General features: G+C 43.1%; 1 protein-coding gene across 1 annotated transcript in view; it reads left to right on the top strand.

Moving 5' to 3' along the window:
* Window positions 1-24,823, top strand: part of CCDC80 (coiled-coil domain containing 80) — a 115,089-nt gene that overhangs the window by 13,843 nt on the left and 76,423 nt on the right. The window contains exon 3 of the mRNA XM_044283585.1: window positions 2,257-2,413. Within this exon, the coding sequence (XP_044139520.1) occupies window positions 2,257-2,413 (157 nt within the window). The remainder of the gene's footprint in view (window positions 1-2,256; window positions 2,414-24,823) is intronic.

The following is a 24,823-nucleotide window of genomic DNA, read 5'->3' as shown; positions in this document are numbered from 1 at the left end:
GAGCAGGAAGCCCGTACTTCCGCTTTTTTAACACTTTCATATGCCGTGGTGACATTTGACAAATGCTATAAGGGGGCCCACTGGAATTTATTGCCAAAGGGCCCACATGAGCCTGGAGCCGGCCCTGGGCCCTGCTCACGAGAGCTTACAATCCATGAAGCCCAATAGGACATTTCAGACAATAGGAGTGAGGGTCCTGCTCGCGAGAGCTTACAATCTAATCATATGGATACCAGCAGCTATATCAGCATCCGAATACAGCAGGACTTAACATAAGTTGCAATGCATATTACAAAGTGATTACATTCCCTTATATTTTGCGCATATGTTGAAGAGAATTTAAGGATAACTAAAAGGAGGTTTTCACCAAAATGCATTAATAGCATAGCATCAGTAAGCTATGCCAGAAATGTGTGATTTTTGGGACCCTAACCACTGTGACCACCATTGATCACTATAACAAAGGGTCTGGTAAGTTTCACTCAGTTCACATACTTTTTTTGTACTGTCCTAACCCTGTGTTTCCCAAGTGAGGAAGAATATGTTCACATCTGAAGAATGCTGCAGTCCCTGTGTCTTTGAAATTGCTGAAGTTCCAGCATTCGGTATATTCTTTGATATGCCAAAGGAAATCGCCTTAGTCAGGAAAAAATATGAAATGTTCTCCGATAGTACTTCAATATGGTTTACTGTAGAATCAGTCATTATGGAACAATATAGACCAAATTCCTTACCAAGTGGCTTATTTTTAGACCGTGTATAAAGTACTATGCACACATCCACTTTTTGCGGATCTGTGTGGCCAATCCACAAATCTCAGCTTCTATTCCTGCCCATATTTACAGACAGATTTGGTTGGTTGGCACTCCTAGTCATAATTGGAGGTGCTCAGTGGTAGATGCTTTTACGAAATCAGACAGATAAACCACGGCACTCAATTGAAAGGTATAAAAGTGAAATTTTGTAAATTCCATCCAAAGATTAACAAGGAGCCATTGGCCAACGCTTCAGTCTATTTACAGACGTTACAGCCTTTTCTATTGATAAGTATAAAAAAAATGCAGAATGCTTGCAGAATACGTTTTTTGTGGACAGAAATATGGAGATGGCTTTGTGCATCAGGCCTAAGAAACACTTTCAGGTATATAGGGGGTCATTTACTAACCAGAAATACGCTTATACTAGGCATATTTCTGGCGCAGATTGCGGCGCATAGAATCTGCAACTTTTCCCCGCTCACGCTAGATCTAAAAAAGTGGGCCTGACGTGGGCGGGGAAGGGGACAGGTCGACGGGCCCGTCCTATTTACCATTTTCTACACCTGGTTTAGCCATAGAAAATGGTCTAAAAGTAAGCTGTAAGCTGTCTTACAGTTAGAAGTGGCAGTGGATCTGCTGAAGTCATGTAGAAGGGCCTCTAATTTAACTCCTGCGGATCCACTGCCAGCTATAGGGGATATTAAGACTGGGGTCTAAAATGCCAGTCTTAATAAATAATCCCCATAGTGTATATATAGTTTCACCAACCCCTATGGAACTACAGTAAATATAACATTATATTATCAGTTCTTTAAAGGTTACCTAAATTCAGAATTTAAACTCGCAAACTGCTGCCAACCTTTTATCCTGGATCGTGACAGCTTCACAATGATGTCCTTCTGAAGAGAAGTTTGATTGCTGTATTCTAATGCATATCAGCAGTCATGGAGAGGAGTCACCCTGGCTGGTACCTCTCCTGGCTTGATTAATGTCCTGTAGGTCGTGTACGTCATCACAAGCCACCTCCAGCAGCATCCAGCACATGTGCAGTAAAGAAAGGAGCACTGTGCTCAGCTTCATCTGTGCAGAGCACATGCCACTGGAGGTGGCTTGTGATGGCATACAGGGCTTGAGGAATGCCGATCAAGCCAGGAAGCTGACCAGTGAGAGTGACTTAGAGTGGCATCTCCCGTATGAGTCCTGATAGGCATGAGAATGCAGCAATCACACTTATTTTATTGACTGATGCTGAATCACTCAGAATATAAAAGGACATCTTTGTGAAGCTGCCACTGTCCTAGTTAACAGGTTGGTTGCGGTTTGAAGGCCTAATTCTGTTAACAGGCAGACATAGCCAATTAAGCTATGTAAGCTTTTCCAAATGCGGGAACGTGAAGCGTTTCATCGGTCACTGGCTAAGACAAGAATTAGCTTCATTTACTAATGTTAAAAGGATCCACCTCAGTTTGTGCTTTAACATTTCACGTGTGTCATACAGCTCATCACAACTCCAAAGGAGGACAACAACATGTACTCCCAGCAACGCGATGAGTATCTGGAGACTGTCTGTGAGATGGCCATAAGAAAGATCTCAATTATCACAATTTCTGGAACACTGACCAACAGCACAATGAAAATTGATCACTTCCAACTAGGTAAGTCATTCTTTATATATTTGTAAGATGTTGCAGGTGAGGGGTCTGATGTCACCACCCCAGCAAAGGAATGGTTCAGGATTGATGACACAGGGGATAACTTCACTTACCCATTGAGTACATTTTTCATATTAGGTCACTAAACCCTACCCACTCAAAGTTACGATGTACTTCTAGTGCCCCTTGTTTCATCACAGGGCTGTCCAAGTAACGAGGACCCGCACACACAACCTCCAGAACGATCTCCATACAATTGCAGCAACACATAAAACAACTGTGTACACCCAAAAGTAATCATCCAATATATATTGTTTTGTTAGGCAATATGACATTCAAAACACAAAATCTTAACAGGGTGCTGTCAAAATAAATAGATACCCCCCTCCCCCCCCCCAACAGCACAGATCCATTATATGGTCAATTAAGGTGCCACACCCCTCGCAGAAAATAATGATAAGAGTACAGCTTGATGGTGTGGTTGGTCTCCTGCAATCAAGCTATGTACACCAACTCCATCAGTGTGAAAGACAACAGTAGGAGAGAACACACTTCAGCTACAGCAATAGCCAAGGTGAGAAATCTGTTGCAAGACCACAGCATATGTCATGAATTACAGAACAAAATCCACACCATTTGGTGCAGATATTGCTGTTGCAGAATTCAGTCAGATACCTTGTGGATTTTTCATTGCATCTCATGTGGATGTACCATAAGGCTTACTAACTTTGAAACAAACATTGCATAAATCAACAAATCAAGTATTTCGTGAATATAAGAAACTTTGTAATGTGATATATCTTATCAGGAAAAATGCCTCTTTCTCCACTTATCAGGCTCCTTTCTTCCTCCTCCCTTTCTGCTCAACTAACATTTTCTCTGAATTCTCTGCCAAATCCATTTTGAGGAACCAAGACATTATATGGTATCTCACGATAAGTAATTCACAGTAATATTTTTTATTTATGCATGATACTCACTTATATAGCGCTGACATATTCCGCAGCGCTTTAGCGACATTAGAATCACTCTGTCCCCAATGGGGCTCACAATCTATGGTCCCTATCAGTATGTCTTTGGAGTATGGGAGGAAACCAGAGTACCCGTAGGAAACCCATGCAAACACGGGGAGAACATACAAACTCCATGCAGATGTTGTCCTTCGTCGGATTCTAAACCAGGACTCCAGCACTTCAAGGCACCAGTGCTAACCATTGAGCCACCGTGCTGCCTATACTGTATCTCCTTTATTTTTTATGTGCTGTGTATAGGAGACATCATAGTAACTAGTCTATATTCACTAGATCTGGGAGAACTGAGAACTAGAGATGGAGCCTGTAGAGTGAAAAACTGCTAAAAATGGCAAATATAAGTCATATAATTTCACTATGTAGTGCTATGTCCACACACGGCAGCTTATTTTGTGGTACATACACAGAGTGTCTAAAAACACATTTAAGGCCAGCCAAACATATAAGATGACTGTTGGCTAAACTCTTGTTCAACCTACAGCTGTCACTCCTGATGCCCTCATACACATGCATGTTTCGCAGACCAAGCATGTGTCCTCAGTAGGATTAGGGGTAAAGTTGCTGCCAGACTCTATCTCCCCCCAAAAATGGCCTTGGCAAATAAAAATCCAACTGCTCATTGTGGACATTTGGAGGCCCTCATACACATTAGCTGGTTTGCCGGTCCCACGAAAATCTACGGTTTCTGCCAACATATACATCTACATTTTGGAGAATGTTCCTTTGAAGTTGATTCAGTTTTTTCAAGGCCAAACCAGACAAACAATCTTATGAAGATTCACCACAGTGTGTCTCAGATTTAGTGTACAATCTACTAGCATGTAGATCAAAGTCAAGAACAGCAAAATCAACTTCATGGGTTTATGTTTTGCGTCAATAATGTCACCAGGCTTTTGATGCAATGTGAATCTAATCTTTCTTTTAGGTATTAGTACTACTCATTGGTTAGCACACTGCTTTCAAGCTGTTTTTTCTTAGTAATCGTTCTGATTTTTACAATCTTTTTATGTAGTGTCTATGCACATTTAGTATGAAGCGTGCTAATGAATGCAACACTTTGATCACAACGTTTCTGAAGAGTATTCACCTTAGAGGATGTTTCACCTCAAAAATTGTAGTTGATTGCTACAGTGGTTCTCTGTGAGTACTGCAAGAGTTAAGCCTCATCCAGACGTCCGTGAAACACGGTCTGTGAGATACCAGACTGGCATTGTAGGAGCGCACGGCGTCATTGGTTGCTATGATGCTGTGAGCTCCTGCAATGCCAGTCCAGTATCTCATGGACAGTGTTCCACGGACGTCTGCATGAGGCTTTAAAGAGAAGAAAATATTTTTCCTAACATCCTGTAAAAAAAAGTACAACTTAGGTGTGGTTTCCCTTGTCAAGTCCTTCCTGTATGTCTCCCACAGAGAAAGTAGAGGTGGTCAGTTCTTGTAGGTAAGAGAATAGGAGAATCAGTGATTGACAAGTTCTGATGACTACATCTTTATTTATTACCTCAAAATTAATGTGCAAAATTCACCACCTTAGCGTAACCCTTAAAAAGGCCATTAAGACCTGAAAATAAAGCACAACATGCTCCCCCAGGACCTCTTTAAAACACAGTGAATGTTCTCATCAGCATGTCTGTATTTGTGTTATGCAATTTTCCGGCTCTTGGCCCATCACTACCGGGGAGGGGAGGCATATGGCAGACACAATTGACAACACTATTTCAGAACTGATATCAATGTTCTCTTTAAGCTAAGTGATCCCAAAAGGAAAGTGTTGAGAAGAAAAGGCTGCATTCACAATCTGCAGGACTTTCCCTAGGAAATTAGATTTTAACGCTGTCACTTCCAAGCTTCTCAGTTTAATGGAACAGTAACTCCAAAGAAGACATCTGCTGAGCAGCTTTCATAGCATGCTTATGCCCTACCATACATGTAGACAGGACTTAAAGCTAAGGTTCACCTCTGGTGACCCTTGGTGTATAGATAAAGCAATTGCATGTATAGTAATGCATTCATATATAGATGTTACACAAATTCCTCTTAGGGTAGGTTCACACAGTGTTTTATGGAGAAGGTTTCAAGGGAGATTTTTGTTCAGATTTTTCAGCCAAAGCCAGAAGCAGAATCAGCAGGAAGGGAAGTCCTTCCTTTACAGTTCTGATTCCTTTCAAATCCACTTCTGGCTTTGGCTGAATCACCTTTCAGATGAATAGGACAGTTGCAGTAAGGTCACGTATGAATTCACCCTAAGGGCTCATGCACATGAACGTATTTTTTGCCAAAGTCTTTGAACAAAACATTGTTTCATTCACATCAATGTCCGTGAAGGCTCTGTGTTTGGCCCATGATAGTTTTTGGCTCTGTCATTCGTTTTCTACATGTACTGCTAGGCTGCAAATAGGATTTCCCAAGTGTCTCCTTATAACGGTTGTGAAATACAGACTGACCAAAGAGGGCGTGTTTGGACCAAGTAATGTCTGTTTCCTTTGTTTTCCAACTGACCCATGATCACTGAGAAAACAAGGGTGTGAAGACGCAAATTAAAATCAATAGATGTTCATGGAGAACATGGACAGCACATGTCTGGTCACTGGCATGTGACTAAGGCTACTTTAACACTAGCGGCAAGGAAATCCAGCAGGCTGTTCCGGCAGGTGAACAGCCTGTCGGATCCGTGCTGCCGCTAGTGCACGTGTGGCCCCAGGCTACAGCTCCGGTCCCATTCACTATAATGGGGCCGGGCCGGAGTTCTGGCGGCAGCACGGCAAACATGCTGTCACGACCATGGTTATGGTTGTGACTCTTGTGGTCGCATGCGGTTGTCAGCGGTTTGTTCTGTGTTGTCAACCACAGGTTAGGGCTCTGGGTTTGTTGCCTCACGTGTGGTTGCAGTTGGCAACATATAGTTCGGCGGTGTAGCAGCTGGAGCTGGTTGCTGGGCTGCTCACTATGTATGCATGCGGTTGCCTATGGCAACGTGTGTTTATATGTGTGCACTTTCCTTGTCTGGTGTGCACAGGGTTTATTGTGTGTGTATTCCCCTTTAAGTTGCTGTCTTCCCTTCCCTGGTGTGGGAAGAGTTAATTCCCTTCCTAGTGTGTGTACACTGGGTGTGTCTGTGTGGGTGTGGCTACATGGGCTATTTAGCCTCTTCTGTGATCAGTAGTCTGAGGAGTACTTCAGCCATGGCTAGCTGGAGTCATCCTCCTGTGATATACCATCTGCCAGTGGGGGCCACCCTTGTGGTCATAAGTTATGTTACATGGTGTTATGAAGAATTGTGTTTGGTCTCCTTGTTATTGCAGCTTATGGTCTTGGGTTCCTGTGTGGTGTGTGCTGTGTCTGCCATATCTTGTGGACAGCAGCGCTTCTGCATGGGTTCCAGGCTTTGTGTCTGTGGCAGGTACAGTAGGTGTTACTTGTTGCATTTACCTGCCATTGCCATAAGCTGTTCATGTTTCCCTTTCTATGTAGCTTGGCCAGTGAGACTCCTGTTCATCCGTGTCTAGGAGGAACAGGTTGTCTTACCCTGCTCCTAGTCCAGGGCCACCCTGAGGGCTAGTAGGAATATTGGGTTCCGGAGTATGAGCCCTCCTACCATCGGGGTCGAATAGATAAAACTATGACATGTCGTAGTTTTATGGCAGCCACCTCTCGGCATGTTTGCCGCGCTGTGTCAATGGGGCCGGAGCGGTAGTCTGGTGGAACATGTGCACTAGCGGCAGCAAGGATCCAACATGCTGTTCACCTGCCGGAACAGCCTCCCAGATTTCCTTGCCGCTAGTGTGAAAGTAGCCTAAGCCCTTACAGGGAATAGTGGGCAAATCAAATTCTATTGGTTGTCAGAATACAGGCACTATTATTTCCATAGAGTGAAAAACATGTACTAATAGGCTGTTCACCAAAATGGCCATCCATTTTTATAGACCTGGGCAGCTTTAAAGGGAGTCTGTCACCAGCGACCTCCATATTGAAACCGATTGCATAGACACATAGCTGTGATTCACCTGATTAACCACCTCCGGACCGCCTAACGCAGATGTGCGGTCCGGAGGTGGCAGCGCTGCGCACAGTCACGCATATACGCGTCATCTCGCGAGACGCGAGATGACGCGAGTATGCGCCCGCGCGTGCGCAGTTCGCGCCGGCATTTCGTTCAGGACCATTTCGTCAGCAACCTGCAAGCCAATGATCGTGGCTGGCAGGTTGCTGATTTTTAAAAAATCCAATCAAAGTGCCATATATCAGATCATATTTGTAAATATGATCTGTTATATGGCTGCCTGCTCCTCTGCTGGTTCTTTTCGTCGGTTGGATCCAGCAGAGGAGCAGGCTTCACAGTGAGTACACCAAACAGCACACTTTAGCCCCAGATCACCCCCCTGAACCCCAATTAACCCTTTGATCACCCCTTTGATCACCCCTGTCAATCACAAGTGAAAAGAAAAAAGTGATCAGTGCAAACTGTCACTTTTTTTTTTCACTGTTATTGACCGTTAGGTTTTAGGTATAGTTTAGGTCCCTTGGTTAGGTAGTTAGCGATCAGTTAGCGCCCAGCCCACCGCACCGCAGTCCGTTATTCGCTGATTAGCGTATCGCTAATCAGCATTTGTACTTTTATAGTATCTGGAAGTGATCAAAACTGATCACGGTCAGATCTATAATAGTACTAGTGTCACTTTAGTTCGCCCTCCACCCAAAACGCAGTGTTTGCCCGATCAGGCCTGATTGGGGTCGCCCACACGTGCGTTCGCCCACACCCACCCCACCGCAGTGACAAAAAAAAATTTTTTTTTGATCACTGCACATTCACTTTACACGCACTGCGGCGATAAAAAAATCAGTTTTGATATTTTTTATCAACCGCAGCGGCCTCCGGTACTTCGCTAGCCTCCCCTTTGTAAGACAGGCTTGCTTTTTTTTTCTTGGGTAGTCTCAGGGAATACCCCTAAATTTAGTTGCCCACATGTCTAACAGGGGGTATTCCTCTGAAGAGGCCTACAGGCTTCTGACCCAGTCGGATGAGGAGTGGGAACCCTCATCTGATGAATCCAGCGGGTCAGAATACGAACCTGTAGAAAGCAGTGGCTCTCTGACCCAAAGTTCGGACGAGGAGGCTGAGGTCCCTGATACCACCAGGCGTACCCGGCCCCGTGTCGCTAGACCGCAGGTTGCGCAGGATCCGCTTCAAGAGCAGCAGAGTGGGGCTGGTGCTGTCGGATTACGTGGTGAGGCATACACCAGCAGCCCAGCCCTCCCTGGACCTAGTACCAGCACTGCCGTACAACCTGGTGAAGTAGCGAGCACCAGAAGGGCAGTTGAAGCTGGTACGGTGGCACGTGCAGTAGTGACCCCGTCGCAGCCACCGCAAAGACGTGCCCGTAGAGCCCCTAGAATCCCAGAGGTGCTGGCAAACCCTGATTGGCAGTCCCCAACTTCAGCCGCACCTGTAGTTTTCCCTTTCACTGCCCAGTCTGGAGTTCGGGTTGAGACAGCTCAGATCGGTTCGGCCCTGGGATTTTTTGAGCTGTTCTTGACTGCGGAGCTTTTAGACAAAGTTGTGGCCGAAACAAACAGGTATGCCACACGATTTATCACCGCTAACCCGGGAAGCTTTTATGCCCAGCCTTTCCGGTGGAAACCAGTCCAAGTTTCCGAACTTAAAACTTTTCTGGGCCTCCTCCTCAACATGGGCCTGACAAAAAAGCATGAATTGCGGTCATATTGGTCCACGAACCCGATTCATCACATGCCCATGTTCTCTGCTGCTATGTCCAGGGCACGTTTTGAGGCCATCCTGCGGTTCCTGCACTTTAGTGACAACACCGCCTCCCGTCCCAGGGGCCACCCTGCTTTTGACCGGCTCCACAAAATTCGGCCCCTCATAGACCATTTCAACCAGAAATTTGCAGATATTTATACCCCAGAGCAAAACATCTGCATAGACGAGTCCCTGATACATTTTACCGGGCGTCTTGGCTTCAAACAATACATCCCAAGCAAGCGCGCCCGGTATGGGGTCAAATTGTATAAGCTCTGTGAAAGGGCCACAGGCTATACCCACAAATTTCGTGTCTATGAGGGAAAAGATCAGACCCTGGAGCCGGTCGGTTGCCCTGACTACCTGGGGAGCAGTGGGAAGACAGTTTGGGACTTGGTGTCACCCTTATTCGGCAAGGGGTACCATCTTTATGTGGACAATTTTTACACAAGTGTGGCCCTCTTTAGGCATTTGTTTCTAGAACGGATTGGCGCCTGTGGTACCGCGCGAACTAGTCGCGCGGGCTTCCCCCAACGGCTCGTTACCACCCGTCTTGCAAGGGGGCAGAGGGCCGCACTGTGTAACGAAGAACTGCTCGCGGTGAAATGGAGAGACAAGCGTGACGTTTACATGCTCTCCTCCATTCACGCAGACACGACAATACAAATTGAGCGAGCAACCCGTGTCATTGAAAAGCCCCTCTCAGTCCACGACTATAATTTGCTCATGGGAGGGGTGGACTTCAATGACCAGATGTTGTCTCCGTATTTAGTTTCCCGACGCACCAGACGCTGGTATAAGAAGGTGTCTGTATATTTAATTCAATTGGCTCTGTACAATAGTTTTGTTCTCTACAGTAAGGCTGGGAGAACTGGATCCTTCCTCAAATTTCAGGAAGAGATCATCGAGAACCTCCTGTATCCAGGAGGTTCCGTGGCCCCAACCACCAGTGTAGTTAGCCGTCTACACGAGCGACATTTCCCCAATGTCGTTCCTGGTACCTCAACCCAACAGTCACCCCGAAAAAGATGTCGTGTCTGTAGCAGGAGTGGAATAAGGCGTGACACCCGCTATTTCTGTCCTGACTGTCCTGACCACCCTGCCCTATGCTTTGGAGAGTGTTTCCGGAAGTACCACTCACAGGTACACTATTAGCATAGGGATCATCTCACCAGGACAGGCACACAGGGCTATTAGGGCCCATTCACTCACTGCTGCTGCAAACGTCTCCTTTCACATGGGACAAAGTGCATAACGCACTTCGCCACATCTTTGGGCGATTTGCGCTTTGCACATTGACCCATGGGGAAGGAGAGGTTCGTTCTATAAAGGTAAAAAAAAAAAAAAAACACCAGTAAGCAAAAAGGTTAATGTTCAGTTAAAAAAGTTAAAGTTTATATGTTCTGTTGCAAAGTTAATAAAATTATTGCGTTGCGGCCTGGTTTTTTCTTTTTTTTTTTTTTTCTTTTTTTACCTTCCAGGTGGACCAACCGATTGACTAGCTGCAGCACCGATGTGCATTCTGACAGAAGCATTGCGCTGCTGTCAGATTACACGCAAGTCGGTGTATGCGGCGCTGCAAGACGGGATTTTCTCCTCTGCAGTGACAGATACGTTTGCCAAGGCATACGAGCTGAGGAGGAGGCGGCGTTCCTATGCTTTGGCAAACACTTTGTATATATATATAAAAAAAAAAAAAAAAAATCCCGGCAATGTTTTATTCATCCACATCGATTGATGTGAATGGAGAAATCTGGTTTGCCAGGGCATACGAGCTAAGTGGGTATGGATGTAGTGCGGAGCTCCTATGTCCTGGCAGACGCCTTTCCCCTCCATTTTTTTTTTTTTGCCAGAGATTTTTTCATCCACATTGATCGATGCGAATGAAGAAATCTGTGCCGTTCATTTTTTTCTTTCAGCCCAGAGGCTGAACGGAAAAAAAAATCTCATTACCTGTATGCTCAATATAAGGAGAATAGCAGAAACTCCTAATGCTGGCCATACATGTAATGATTGCGGAGACCCTCAAATGCCAGGGCAGTACAAACACCCCACAACTGACCCCATTTTGGAAAGAAGACACCCCAAGGTATTTGCTGAGGGGCATATTGAGTCCATGAAAGATTTAAATTTTTGTCCTAAGTTAGCGGAAAGTGAGACTTTGTGAGAAAAAAAAAAAAAATAATTTCCGCTAACTTATGCAAAAAAAAAAAATTTCTATGAACTTGCCAGGCCCCTCATTGGATACCTTGGGGTGTCTTCTTTCCAAAGTGGGGTCACATGTGGGGTATTTATACTGCCCTGGCTTTTTAGGGGCCCTAAAGCGTGAGAAGAAGTCTGGGATCCAAATGTCTAAAAATGCCATCCTAAAAGGAATTTGGGCACCTTTGCGCATCTAGGCTGCAAAAAAGTGTCACACATCTGGTATCGCCGTACTCAGGAGAAGTTGGGCAATGTGTTTTGGGGTGTCATTTTACATATACCCATGCTGGGTGAGATAAACATCTTGATCAAATGTCAACTTTGTATAAAAAAATTGGAAAAGTTGTCTTTTGCCAGGATATTTCTCTCACCCAGCATGGTTATATGTAAAATGACACCCCAAAACACATTCCCCACCTTCTCCTGAGTACGGCGATACCAGATGTGTGACACTTTTTTGCAGACAAGGTGGGCAAAGGGGCACATATTCCAAAGTGCACCTTTCGGATTTCGCAGGCCATTTTTTACACATTTTGATTGCAAAGTACTTCTCACACATTTGGGCCCCTAAATTGCCAGGGCAGTATAACTACCCCACAAGTGACCCCATTTTGGAAAGAAGACACCCCAAGGTATTCCGTGAGGGGCATGGCGAGTTCCTAGAATTTTTTATTTTTTGTCGCAAGTTAGTGGAATATGAGACTTTGTAAGGAAAAAAGAGAAAAAAAAAAAAATCATCATTTTCCGCTAACTTGTGACAAAAAAAAAAAAATTCTAGGAACTCGCCATGCCCCTCACGGAATACCTTGGGGTGTCTTCTTTCCAAAATAGGGTCACTTGTGGCGTAGTTATACTGCCCTGGCAATTTAGGGGCCCAAATGTGTGAGAAGTACTTTGCAATCAAAATGTGTAAAAAATGGCCTGCGAAATCCGAAAGGTGCACTTTGGAATATGTGCCCCTTTGCCCACCTTGGCATCAAAAAAGTGTCACACATCTGGTATCGCCGTACTCAGGAGAAGTTGGGGAATGTGTTTTGGGGTGTCATTTTACATATACCCATGCTGGGTGAGATAAACATCTTGATCAAATGTCAACTTTGTATAAAAAAATTGGAAAAGTTGTCTTTTGCCAGGATATTTCTCTCACCCAGCATGGTTATATGTAAAATGACACCCCAAAACACATTCCCCACCTTCTCCTGAGTACGGCGATACCAGATGTGTGACACTTTTTTGCAGACAAGGTGGGCAAAGGGGCACATATTCCAAAGTGCACCTTTCGGATTTTGCAGGCCATTTTTTACACATTTTGATTGCAAGGTACTTCTCACACATTTGGGCCCCTAAATTGCCAGGGCAGTATAACTACGCCACAAGTGACCCCATTTTGGAAAGAAGACACCCCAAGGTATTCTGTGAGGGGCATGGTGAGTTCCTAGAATTTTTTATTTTTTGTCGCAAGTTAGTGGAATATGAGACTTTGTAAGAAAAAAAATAAAATAAAAAATCATCATCATTTTCCGCTAACTTGTGACAAAAAATAAAAAGTTCTATGAACTCACTATGCCCATCAGCGAATACCTTAGGGTGTCTACTTTCCGAAATGGGGTCATTTGTGGGGTTTTTCTACTGTTTGGGCATTGTAGAACCTCAGGAATCATGACAGGTGCTCAGAAAGTCAGAGCTGTTTCAAAAAGCGGAAATTCACATTTTTGTACCATAGTTTGTAAATGCTATAACTTTTACCCAAACCATTTTTTTTTTGCCCAAACATTTTTTTTTTATCAAAGACATGTAGAACAATAAATTTGGTGAAAAATTTATATATGGATGTCGTTTTTTTTGCAAAATTTTACAGCTGAAAGTGAAAAATGTCATTTTTTTTGCAAAAAAATCGTTACATTTTGATTAATAACAAAAAAAGTAAAAATGTCAGCGGCAATAAAATACCACCAAATGAAAGCTCCATTAGTGAGAAGAAAAGGAGGTAAAATTCATTTGGGTGGTAAGTTGCATGACCGAGCGATAAACGGTGAAAGGAGTGTAGTGCCGAAGTGTAAAAAGTGCTCTGGTCATGAAGGGGGTTTCACCTAGCGGGGCTGAGGTGGTTAAAATGCTGCTGATTGCCTTTTGTACAGGTGAAACTCGAAAAATGTAAATATCGTGCAAAAGTCTATTTCAGTAATGCAAATTAAAAGGAATTGCATTAATGCAGCTTAAAATTAATATTGTGAAAAGGTTCAATATTCTAGGCTCAAAGTGTCACACTCTAGTCAGCTATTTAGTCCATATCCCCTGAACAAAGGGTACCTTAAAATTGAGACTTTGGGGTTTTCATAAACTGTAAGCCATAATCATCCAAATTATAATAAATAAAGGCTTGAAATATCTCGCTTTGCATGTAATGAGTCAATCTCATATGTTAGTTTCATCTTTTAAGTTGCATTACTGAAATAAATTAAAGGGGTTCTGCACTTTGTTTCAACTGATGATCTATCCTCTGGATAGATCATCAGCATCCGATCCGGGGGGGGGGGGGGGTCGGACACCCTCGACCCCCGCCGATCAGCTGTTTGAGAAGGCAGCAGCGCTCCAGCAGCGCCGCGGCCTTCTCACTGTTTACCGCCGGCCCACTGACGTCACGACTAGTATCAACTAGCGTGGGCGCGGCTAAGCTCCGTTCTACTCCCCTTCATACGTAGGCCACCCCTCAAATACTGACATCTGACCGCTATACAGTGTTCTGTCTCTGGGCAAGAGCAGTGCAGACCGTGAAATTTTATTTGTTTTCTGAATGAGCTGTTTTTCTTTTGTGGATCCAAGGCTGATGATACTTTTCCTTATATGATGATACTTTTCCTTATATGCAAATTATGTCCTTATGTGCAATGAGGGTGTCACCGTTGCTCTTGTTGCACCCAAGCTCCACTCCTTTCTGTGGCCAGACCCTCCTTTGCTGCTTTGCCCTTACCTGGGCTCTGTCAATCAAAGCAGTGAAGGAGGGGCGGGCTACAGAAATAAATCGTGTTTGGTCGCAAAAAGAGCAATGGTGACCCCCTCATTGCACCAAAGGCCTCATTTGTATTATAAGAAAAAGTATCATAACTTGAGAACCAAGCCTCAGATTTACAAAATAAAAATTGTGTTTTAATCAGGAGAACCACAGCTATGTGGTTATGTCGTCTGATGTGGAGGTATGCTTGATGGAGACATGAACAAATAAAGATAGACAGTCATAAAATCTGATGGATTAATGTGTATCCTCTCTATTCACATCTTTTCAGCTAAACAGAGTTAAACGAATTCCCGTCTGATGCTGCACATAGTCCAGATTTAGCTGTAGGCTGAACCAGTCATCGTGCTCTTTTCTTCTTATGAAAGCACCAGATTAGCTTCAGCGAGATGGGACACATAGAAATCACTTTACAGTCACTATAATGGTCTTTTTAGGTCAAAGGATTTTGCCCATGTGTAGTGCAGCATGCAAAGGGTTGAAAGCTAAATTACCGGACAATTAGGCTCCATCTCCCACCACACAAAGGGGGTCATTTATTTCTCAGTTTCCCCCCCTGCGCTGATGGAAAAAGCGCCTAATTTATGAAGAGGCTCTGGCCTGATCTGTTTTCAGCTGTAAAAGGTGGTAAATGTGCCGCGCCCGATGTCCCGGCCTCCTCCGCGCCCCCGTATATATTTTGCTATTAAAAATGCAAAGCATGCAAAAAACGCATTGTTGTGAAACAAATTCTAAAAATGGCTACAATAAAAAGCAACAAAAAATGCTGACCATGTCAAGCTTTTCTCATAAGTGTTTTTTTTGTTTTTGTTAAAACTACCTGTGTCAGCACCCTAACGAATACATCTTTACTTATCATTCACAAAAGATATTGTTTAAACGTCTTCCAGATTATCATCTGCGTTGGAGACTCCATTTGGTGCCTCCGTTGAAGATTCCATCAAAAAGACCCTGGGGTCCATTTTGCTCAGTTTCTTTCAGCTAGGTGCCGGTGTAATGTTACATTACCCTACTTTGTGATATTTCCCTACCTCCTAACTTCCGGTCGCACCGGAAATGACGTGATGAGGCGTTCCGGAGTTTTGACGATCTGCGCATGCGCAAAAGGACGGTTTAGGGAAAATTTCACAGCAGAGTTCAGCTGCACACCGGGACACTGCGCATGCACTGGAGAGCCTTAGTAGGGAAATATTATGGCCCAGTGCGCAAGCGCGGTTAACTCCTGAACATCCATCCGATCTCCGCGCCTGCGCAGTGTGGAGGTAGGGAGATCTAATGGCCATTTTTTCTGTTAAAAAAAAAAATATATATATATTTATTTAACATTACCCTACGAAGTAGGGTAATGTAACATTACACCGGATCCAGCACTTCCATTATTTTGATTTTTCTGTCCTCTAACTGAGCAGAAGAGCAGAAATATAAAATGGTGTTGTGAAAGGGGCCAACTTTTATCCTGAAGGAAAGACAGAAAACATTCAGGCTTAGGTGTTGCACATGCAGTGTTCCGATGTCTGCATAAAGGCTCCTGCACACAACTGTATCTGTTTTTGCGGTACGCAAAACACGGACCCACAAAACACGGATACCGGCCGAGAGCCTGCCGTCACTTTTTTTTCTCCTGCAAAAATGTCCTATCCTTGTCCACAAAAAAATTTTTTTTTGAGGGGCACTGAGACGAATGGGTCTGCATCTGATCTGCAAAAAATACGGATCGTATGCAGACCATACCAACTACCGCCGCGTGCATGAGCCCTAACAGAAAGGAAAGCCTTGAACTCGCCAGGTACACAGCAGGTTTGAGATTAGCCAGGAAAGACAAAGTAACACCACCCGGGAAAGCTTAAATAAACTGCTCCAAAATTAAAAAAGCAATTTAAGCAAACGTGTAACCAAGCAGACACTGTAAAGTGAGCAGCTGTGTCAACACAAATCGGTAATAATCCCACGTACAAATGACATGGAAGGGTGTGTGTAAAGAAAGCATGACAATATAAAGTGCATACGAGCTGACACTTCCATTGGGAACAGCTAACATGGAAAACTTTCCTTCCAACTTTCATAGAAAGAATATCTGGGAGTAATTACATAGCAGGACATACCTAATCGGCAAGGTTCAGCAAAGCTGCAACCAGGAACTCGGCAAATACTATTGTGTCTGCACAGCACCATGCTGCTCAGACTTATTTTCTAAGGGTCCATTCAGACGACCGTAAGTGTTTTTCGGTCCGCAAATTGCAGATCCAGAAAATACGTATAACGGCCACGTGCTTCTGCATGTGCTTCTATGCGGACTAGAATAGGACATGCTCTATTTTTTTTACGGGGCTGCGGAATGGAGGAACGGATGCAGACACAGTATGCTGTCTGCATCTTTTGCGGCCCCATTGAAATGAATGGGTCCACAAAATTGCGGAAAGGATGCAGACCTGGAAATACAGTCTTCTGAATGGACCCTAAGGCTGGACTCACACGTACAGTTTTTGATGCAGTTTTTTGAACCAAAGCCAAAAGTGAATCCAGCAGGAAGTCCTTCTTTCATATTTCTCATTCTTTTTTAATCCACTCCTGGATTTGGATCAGAAAATGTCTAAGATCATTGACAATTTTGTCAGCAGGCTAATAATTTTAAGGCCCCTTTCACACGAGCGAGTTTTCCATGCGGGTGCAATGCGCGAAGTGAACGGATAGCACCCGCACTGAATCCTGACCCATTCATTTCAATTGTGTTTTGTTTTTACTCATCAGTTCTGCGTTGCGTGAGAATGGTTATAAGGGAAAATAATAGCATTCTGAATACAGAATGCTTAGTAGGTGGTCAATTGAGGGTTAAAAAAAATTAAATTAAATTAACTCACCTTCTCCTCTTGATCGTGTAGTTCCCGGTCTCTTCTTTACTTCTTTAATGATGAACTAACGGCTAGGACCTGTGGTGACGTCAGATCACATGCTCCAATCACATGGTCCATCACCACGGTGATGGACCATGTGATTGGAGCATGTGATCTGACGTCACCAAAGGTCCTTTAGCCGACAGCTCATCAGAAGAGACCGGGAACTACGAGATCAAGAGGAGAAGGTGAGTTAATTTTATTTTTATTTTTTAACCCTCAATTGACCACCTACTAAGCATTCTGTATTCAGAATGCTATTATTTTCCCTTATAACCATGTTATAAGGGAAAATAATACAGTGAATACTGTCACCTAGCAACCATGCGTTGAAAATCGCACCGCATCTGCACTTGCTTGCGGATGCTTCCGATTTTCACTCAGCCCCATTCACTTCTATGGGGCCTGCGTTGCATTATAAACGCACAATATAGAGCATGCTGCGATTTTCACGCAACGCATAAGTGATGCGTGAAAATCACAGCTCATGTGCACAGCCCCATAGAAATGGGGCCAGATTCAGTGCGGGTGCAATACGTTCACCTACCGCATTGCACCCGCGCGGAAATCTCGCCCGTGTGAACGCAGCCTAAGGCTTTGTTCATAGAGTCTTTTCGGCGAGGATTTCACACTTGGAATCCAAGCAGAAAATGATCCTAGTCTACTTCCTGCTGAGTATAATCTGCAGAGCATCACAGAAAAAAATAATGGACATGCATATTCTTGTCGCAGCAGGTAGCTGCTCATAGATTAGCCCCATAGGTGGATCCATAACCTGCACAGCTGACAATCCGTTGCAGAAATCTGAGGATCAGCCTCCAATTTCTGGGGTGAATTTTTATGACAAAAAATCAGAGTAGAGCTAGAGACAAGACCCACTTTGGTGAGCTCTGCCAAGTTAGCAATAATGAGAAGCCTTGTCCAGGAAAACACCATTCCTGAGAGTGGGAAAATTGCGGGAAAGCAACCTTGCTAAGGATTACTCCCAGAGAGAAAGAAAGCATTGCATATGCATACAGAAGGTTGAGAACCATTTACAAGGTAGTGCATGGACTGAGCAGTAAGTAAGAAAAACGCCTGTGTATGGTAATAGACTTTACCGCATGTGGAAAGGGATAATTGCCTCCAGTGCTCACCACACTTCTGACTAGACTGGGTATTGCAGAAAGTGTTCATCAAAACGGAATTGCATGCCTCTGGTAAATTTTGGAAATATTGCAAAGTTTTTCTAGGGTGTCTCAGGAAGGACTGCTGCCATCATTGCTATCTCCTGTATACAACCTTTGGGAGAATCATGCTATGGTATATCATATACCTCAGAGCTGTACCTGCTTCTCAGTAAAGAGAGAGACTATATCTATTGTAACTAAACAGCCTGGTAATTGACTCTACCATCCATCCACTGGCCCCGAACTCATGCCCTCCTGCCTTGACACCTATATCCACAAGTGCCTGCAAGTGCCATTTAATTGTCACCTAATCAGCCACAATACCTCCATCACCTGGTGACCAAAACTGCACTTTGTACCAACTACCACTGGATGTTACATTTTACACTGAGAGACTTTTATACTTTTACTTCTGGCCTGCACCTTTCCACTGCATTGATTTGAGCAATGGCCTGAGGGAGTACACTATGACACAACATCTCATCAGGGCCACTACCCCTCCCATCCTCTACATCAGCTCCTCAGGGTCTCACTGACTGCACTTAAAGGGAACCTGTCACCAGTTTTATGGTGTCCTAACTAAGGGCAACATAAATAAGTGACTGATTCTCTTAGCAAAATGCTGGGTCACTTTCTTTAATTGACCCAGTCAATCTGCCAACATCTTGTATTGAAAAGCTCCAGCTGATAATGATGAGTCATGAATATTCATGAGCTCCTGACTCTCCCCGCCCACCTGCTGCTGAATGACAGTTTTTTTTCCATATGAATCAGCAGCAGGTGGGCAGGGGAGTGGCTATAGCTCTGAATTAAATATACGCTGGACTCAATGACATCACGCTGGACTCAAATCAGCTCATTAGCATGCGGCATCTTTGTGTGTATATTATGAGGTAACCATCTGACATACCAGTAAGTGAATACATCTAAGGTACTTTTTAGTAGTTAACGATTGCATATAATTAGTTCGATTATAATCAAATATCCACATGACAGGTTCCCTTTAAAGTGTCCCAAAGTCCCAGAAGATGGAAACTCATCTATAATACTTTTATGATCTATCCAATTGCCAGGAGATCTTTTAGGTCAGATATTTTGTATATATGGCCACAAAAGATCTACAAATGACTTCTGATGGTTCGCACTGGTTTTTGTAGAAGAATCTAGCTGTTTGTTATGAGAACGTTCCACAAGGAGAGAGGGTTGATCTGTGGTAACAAATTCCCTTTAATATATTTTCCAGAAACGCTGACAGAGATATTTGAACCAAAAGATTCTAAGTAGGGTTAGCACACGTCGGCCCTTTTCTTTTGATCTGCTCAGCAGCCACATAAATATCAAATATCTATAATTTCACTATTTGTCAGCTTAACCGCAGACATGTGAAAACACTGGAGGCCACATGGCTAAATTCAAGACAAAGACACATCATTTGTGATTCACATTACTATGGTCTATGTATTTTCCTGTAGGCATATACGTTATATCAGACACAGAGTGCATCGGTCAGATAATAATGTTAAGCTTGAGGCATTTTGGGAAACCAATGTCCCTTTTTAGATCTCACGGCACAAAATGTTTTATTATGACGAGAATATCCTTTTGGTTATTAATACCTTAACCACCTGGCAGAGCGTGTCTGTACCAAACCTCCATCAATTTCTGTGTAACTTCTTCACATCCTGAAATAGACATGAATATGTGTTCTGTGTTTACTGGTGAACACTGGTGGGTTTGTTTTACAGTTGGAGCCGAATACCAGTAAACCCCTAAATGATGGTGTCGTATAGGCCGAAATATGTGTGAAGTGTTTATTCCGGAGAAATTTAATTTCTGCTGATCATGTCAATAGTTATGGATGGCTGGCTAGATTTCAATGTATGTCTTTCATCTTCTGTAATTTTTAAGAAAAAACATATCATACTTTGTAGTAGAAAATGAAATGATTGAAATTACTGTAGAGTACCTCTTGAAAGCTGGCCATATACAATTCAGAACACCTCAAACACATACACTTTCTCATTAGGTTGTACTTTTTAGGTTGACTTTTTAAATACATTTTTAATTCATTTAAAGGGGCACATACATCAGAAAAGGGTACTATTTTAAATCAATATTAAAAAATAATAATTTTATATATTTTTTTTATTTCGCCAGAGCTCTGCCTTAAAAATTAACAGAATTGTGCAGTGCTAGTATATTAAAAACTGAAACAAACAATCAAAAACATAATCATATTTGGTATTGTCGCATCCGTAACAACCTGCTCTATAAAAATAGCACATGATCTAACCTGTCAGATAAATTAGCTATTTTTTGTTAAATTGCCTCACAAAAAGTGTAATATAGAGCCACCGAAAATCATATGTACCATAAAATAGTACCAACAGAACTGCCACCTTATCCCGTAGTTTCCAAAATGGGGTCACTTTTTTGGAGTTTCTACTCTAGGGGTACATCAGGGGGTCTTCAAATGTGACATGGTAACTTAAAATTATCCCAGTGAAAACTGTCCTCCAAAAACCATAGAGCGTTCCTTTCCTTCTGCGCCCTGCCGTGTGCCTGTACAGCAGTTTACGACCACATATGGGTTTTTTCAGTAAACAACAGAAACGGGGTAATAAATATTGAGTTTTGTTTGGCTGTTAACCCTTGCTTTGTTACTGGAAAAAATGGATTAAAATTGAAAATCTGCCAAAAAAGTGAAATTCTGAAATTTCATCTCCATTTGCTAATAACTGTTGTGGAACACCTAAAGGGTTAACGACATTTGTAAAAATCTGTTTTGAATACCTTGAGGGGTGTAGTTTCTTAGATGGGGTCACTTTTATGGAGTTTCTACTCTAGGGGTGCATCAGGGGGGCTTCAAATGGGACATGGTGTCAAAAAAACCAGTCCACCAAAACCTGCCTTCCAAAAACCGTATTGCATTCCTTTCCTTCTGCGCCCTGCCGTGTGCCCGTACAGCGGTTTACGACCACATATGGGGTGTTTCTGTAAACTACAGAATCAGGGCCATAAATATTGAGTTTGGTTTGGCTGTTAACCCTTGCTTTTTAACTGGAAAAGAATGATTAAAATGGAAAATCTGCCAAAAATGTGAAATTTTGAAATTGTATCTCTATTTTCCATTAATTCTTGTGGAACACCTAAAGGGTTAACAACGTTTTTAAAATCGGTTTTGTATACCTTGAGGGGTGTAGTTTCTAGAATGGGGTCATTTTTGGGTGGTTTCTATTATGTAAGCCTCGCAAAGGGACTTCAGACCTGAACTGGTCCCTAAAAATTGGGTTTTTGAAAATTTCTGAAAAATTTCAAGATTTGCTTCTAAAATTCTAAGCCTTGTAACATCCCCAAAAAATAAAATATCATTCCCAAAATGATCCAAACATGAAGTAGACATATGGGGAATGTAAAGTAATAACTATTTTTGGAGGTATTACTATGTATTATAAAAGTAGAGAAATTTAAACTTGGAAATTTGCAATTTTTTAAAAATTTCTGGTAAATTTGGTATTTTTTTATAAATTAAAAATGATATTTTTTTACTTCATTTTACCAGTGTCATGAAGTACAATATGTGACGAAAAAACAATCTCAGAATGGCCTGGATAAGTCAAAGTGTTTTAAAGTTATCAGCACTTAAAGTGACACTGGTCAGATTTGCCAAAAATGGCCGAGTCCTTAAGGTGAAATAGGGCTGAGTCCTTAAGGGGTTAAGGTGAAAAATTGTAGGGTCTTGAAGGGGTTAAGGTTCCTGCGAGGGTGAGCTAGTGTGAGGACTGGGGGAGCAGCTGGAGAGACCAATGAAGAGAAGGTGAGTAGGTTGTGATCAGATAGGGGGAGAGGCGAGTTAGAAAGGTTAGTTAGGGAGCAGAGTTGGGTAAAGAAAAAAAACAAAGTGTGACCAACTCTGTGGGTGGGAGTGGAGGTCCGCTGTGAGACGTCGAAAGAGGAAGAGAGTGCTAAAAGCTTAGAGGCAGCTGAGTGGGAAGTGTCAATGCAGATGTTGAAGTCACCCATGATGATAGTGGGAATGTCAGCAGAAAGAAAGTGTAGGAGCCATGTATTGAAGTGGTTGAGAAAGATGGTGGCTGGGCAGTATTACAGCTACTTGGAATTTGGAGGGAGAGTAGAGACGGACAGAGTGTGCTTCAAATGAAGGGAGCGTAATGGAAAGTGGCAGTTGTCTGATAGAAGACCAACTCCTCCACCACGTTTTCTGCCGGGGCAGGGGGTGTGAGTGCAATGAAATCTGCTATAAGAGAGTGCAGCAGGGGAGGCAGGATATTTAGTGCTGTATGAGGGAAGAATTATCAATGTATTTATACCAGTTGCCTGGTGTAAATACATTGAAAAATATGGTGATCAGAGCGAGCACCATATTTTTTAAACGCTTGTGCCACTCTTTCCAACATGTGAAAAAGTGAACAAGGCTTTATTCTGCTCTTAATTAAAGGGGTTGAACAAGAATGGGGGGGGGGGTTAACAACCTACACCCACTTTACCGGACCTGTAAAGGGAAGATTACTTACCTACTTCCCAGCGCTGGCTCCCTGCGCCTTCTACTCCAGGCCTGCGATGCTCAGCTGGGCTCCCTCAATGGAATCATCCAGTTTGATGTCACCAAAGTCAACCATGGCGGAGAACGCATCCCCTTGCGTCATGTGACCATTTGTCATAATGTAAGGGGAGCGGGTCACCATGTGAAATTGTGTGGTTGTACGGCACATCAGCCGCCGTTGCTGAAGGAAGCACCACAAGTTAACCTGACACCTGAGGCCTGTATCATCTGTTAATAATTGTATAGTAGTTTGATTTAGAATTATGTTTATATCGTTATATTACTTAATGTATGGAGCTGTTATTTGGACACTCTATATTGGAGTTTATTTTGTGTGGTACTGCCACTAAGGCACAGTATATTATTTTTGCAGTGCATGCTAGTCAGCACTAAAGGGCATTACTATCGAGGCAGGTATTACTATTGAGGCAGATGTATGAAAGAGATTTTCGGCCAACGTATGACACTGCTACTTGTGCATTATACTGTATAGTTCTTTCTAGACTTTATAACAGTATCTATATGGGCAGGGGTGCACCTAGCTTTTCTGCTGCCTGAATCAAAAACCGAAACGGTGCCCCCCCCCCCTCCAATGCCAATTTCTGAACCCAAACTCGTTGCCACAATGAAAGCGCTCCTGTATCACACAGGCATACGACCAGTTCTGGTTGAAGCCTTCAAGTTATGAAATGTTAACGTCTAGAAAATGTACTTTTTTGGCTTCTCTCCAGTCCTGAGAGCGAATGATATTAATAACAACAGGTCTTAGTTTTATGACCATATGTTGCCTCGGAGCAGGACATCAGTTTTTATGTTATATATGCCTGAAGACTTTCCTTTCTGAACTCTGTAAAGCAACTCTTTGATAAGTGAGCTTGCATTTCATATGTTACACCCTAGAGACCAATGCATTCTCTTGATTCATGCACTTTCACCCAATTCAGTGAGATTGAATTACATTCATTTTCTGTCTCCCCTGGTAAGTTGTTGTTTTAAAGAGACAAAATCAACATGAGCCCCACATGTAATTACAATGAACAGAGATTTATTATAAAGACACACAGTATGGTTCTATTCATCATCTCTTCACCGAGTTTATATTTCTTTATACCAAGCAGTGGAATGTAACAGATCGCTGCTGTCCTAGAGTAGGTTTGTCAGTAGAACCTAATGATTGTGCAGGGTACATTGTGAGTGAAAACAGCGCTAATTAACATCCTCGATGATTCTTTATTTGATATTACAGCATTGCAAAAACAGGAAAGCACAGCACCCCGACAAACTACAGAAATGTCACAAAAGTGAGCTGATACTGCTGGTCGATTTGAATCCTAAGTCCAGGTGCATAGGGTAACATATAAAAGCTGGACACTGGACCAGCAGATCAGATTGACAAAAACCAGTGATGTAAAAAAACATATAGATACTATGATCCGCAAATCACCACACTGAAAACATACAATTAGATAAGTAGCATGTCCGACTTTTTAGTCCGGCGGCCTCTCAGCGCGAACTGCCGTACTGCGCCGAAGCTCTGCCCCCCGTCCCCATTATAGTCAATAGGGACGGAGCGGCGGTCCAGCGGCACGGCGAAATAGCGGAAGGACGGATCCGACAGGGTGAACAGCCTGTCGGATCCGTCCTGCCGCAAGTTTGAAAGTAGCCTTAGATAGTATCCATGTTGCAAAAAAGAAAAACCGCAGAATGTGAACATCACTGTTTAAATACCCACACCCATAAAATTGTGTAGACTCACGAGGACTGCAACCACAGCAAAACGCATCCTTT

The sequence above is a fragment of the Bufo gargarizans genome, chromosome 3, assembly GCF_014858855.1.
Source record: "Bufo gargarizans isolate SCDJY-AF-19 chromosome 3, ASM1485885v1, whole genome shotgun sequence".
NCBI classification, from domain to species: Eukaryota; Metazoa; Chordata; class Amphibia; order Anura; family Bufonidae; genus Bufo; species Bufo gargarizans.
The sequence above is the reverse complement of the archived record's forward strand: the minus strand, read 5'-3'. Positions and strand labels throughout refer to the sequence as shown.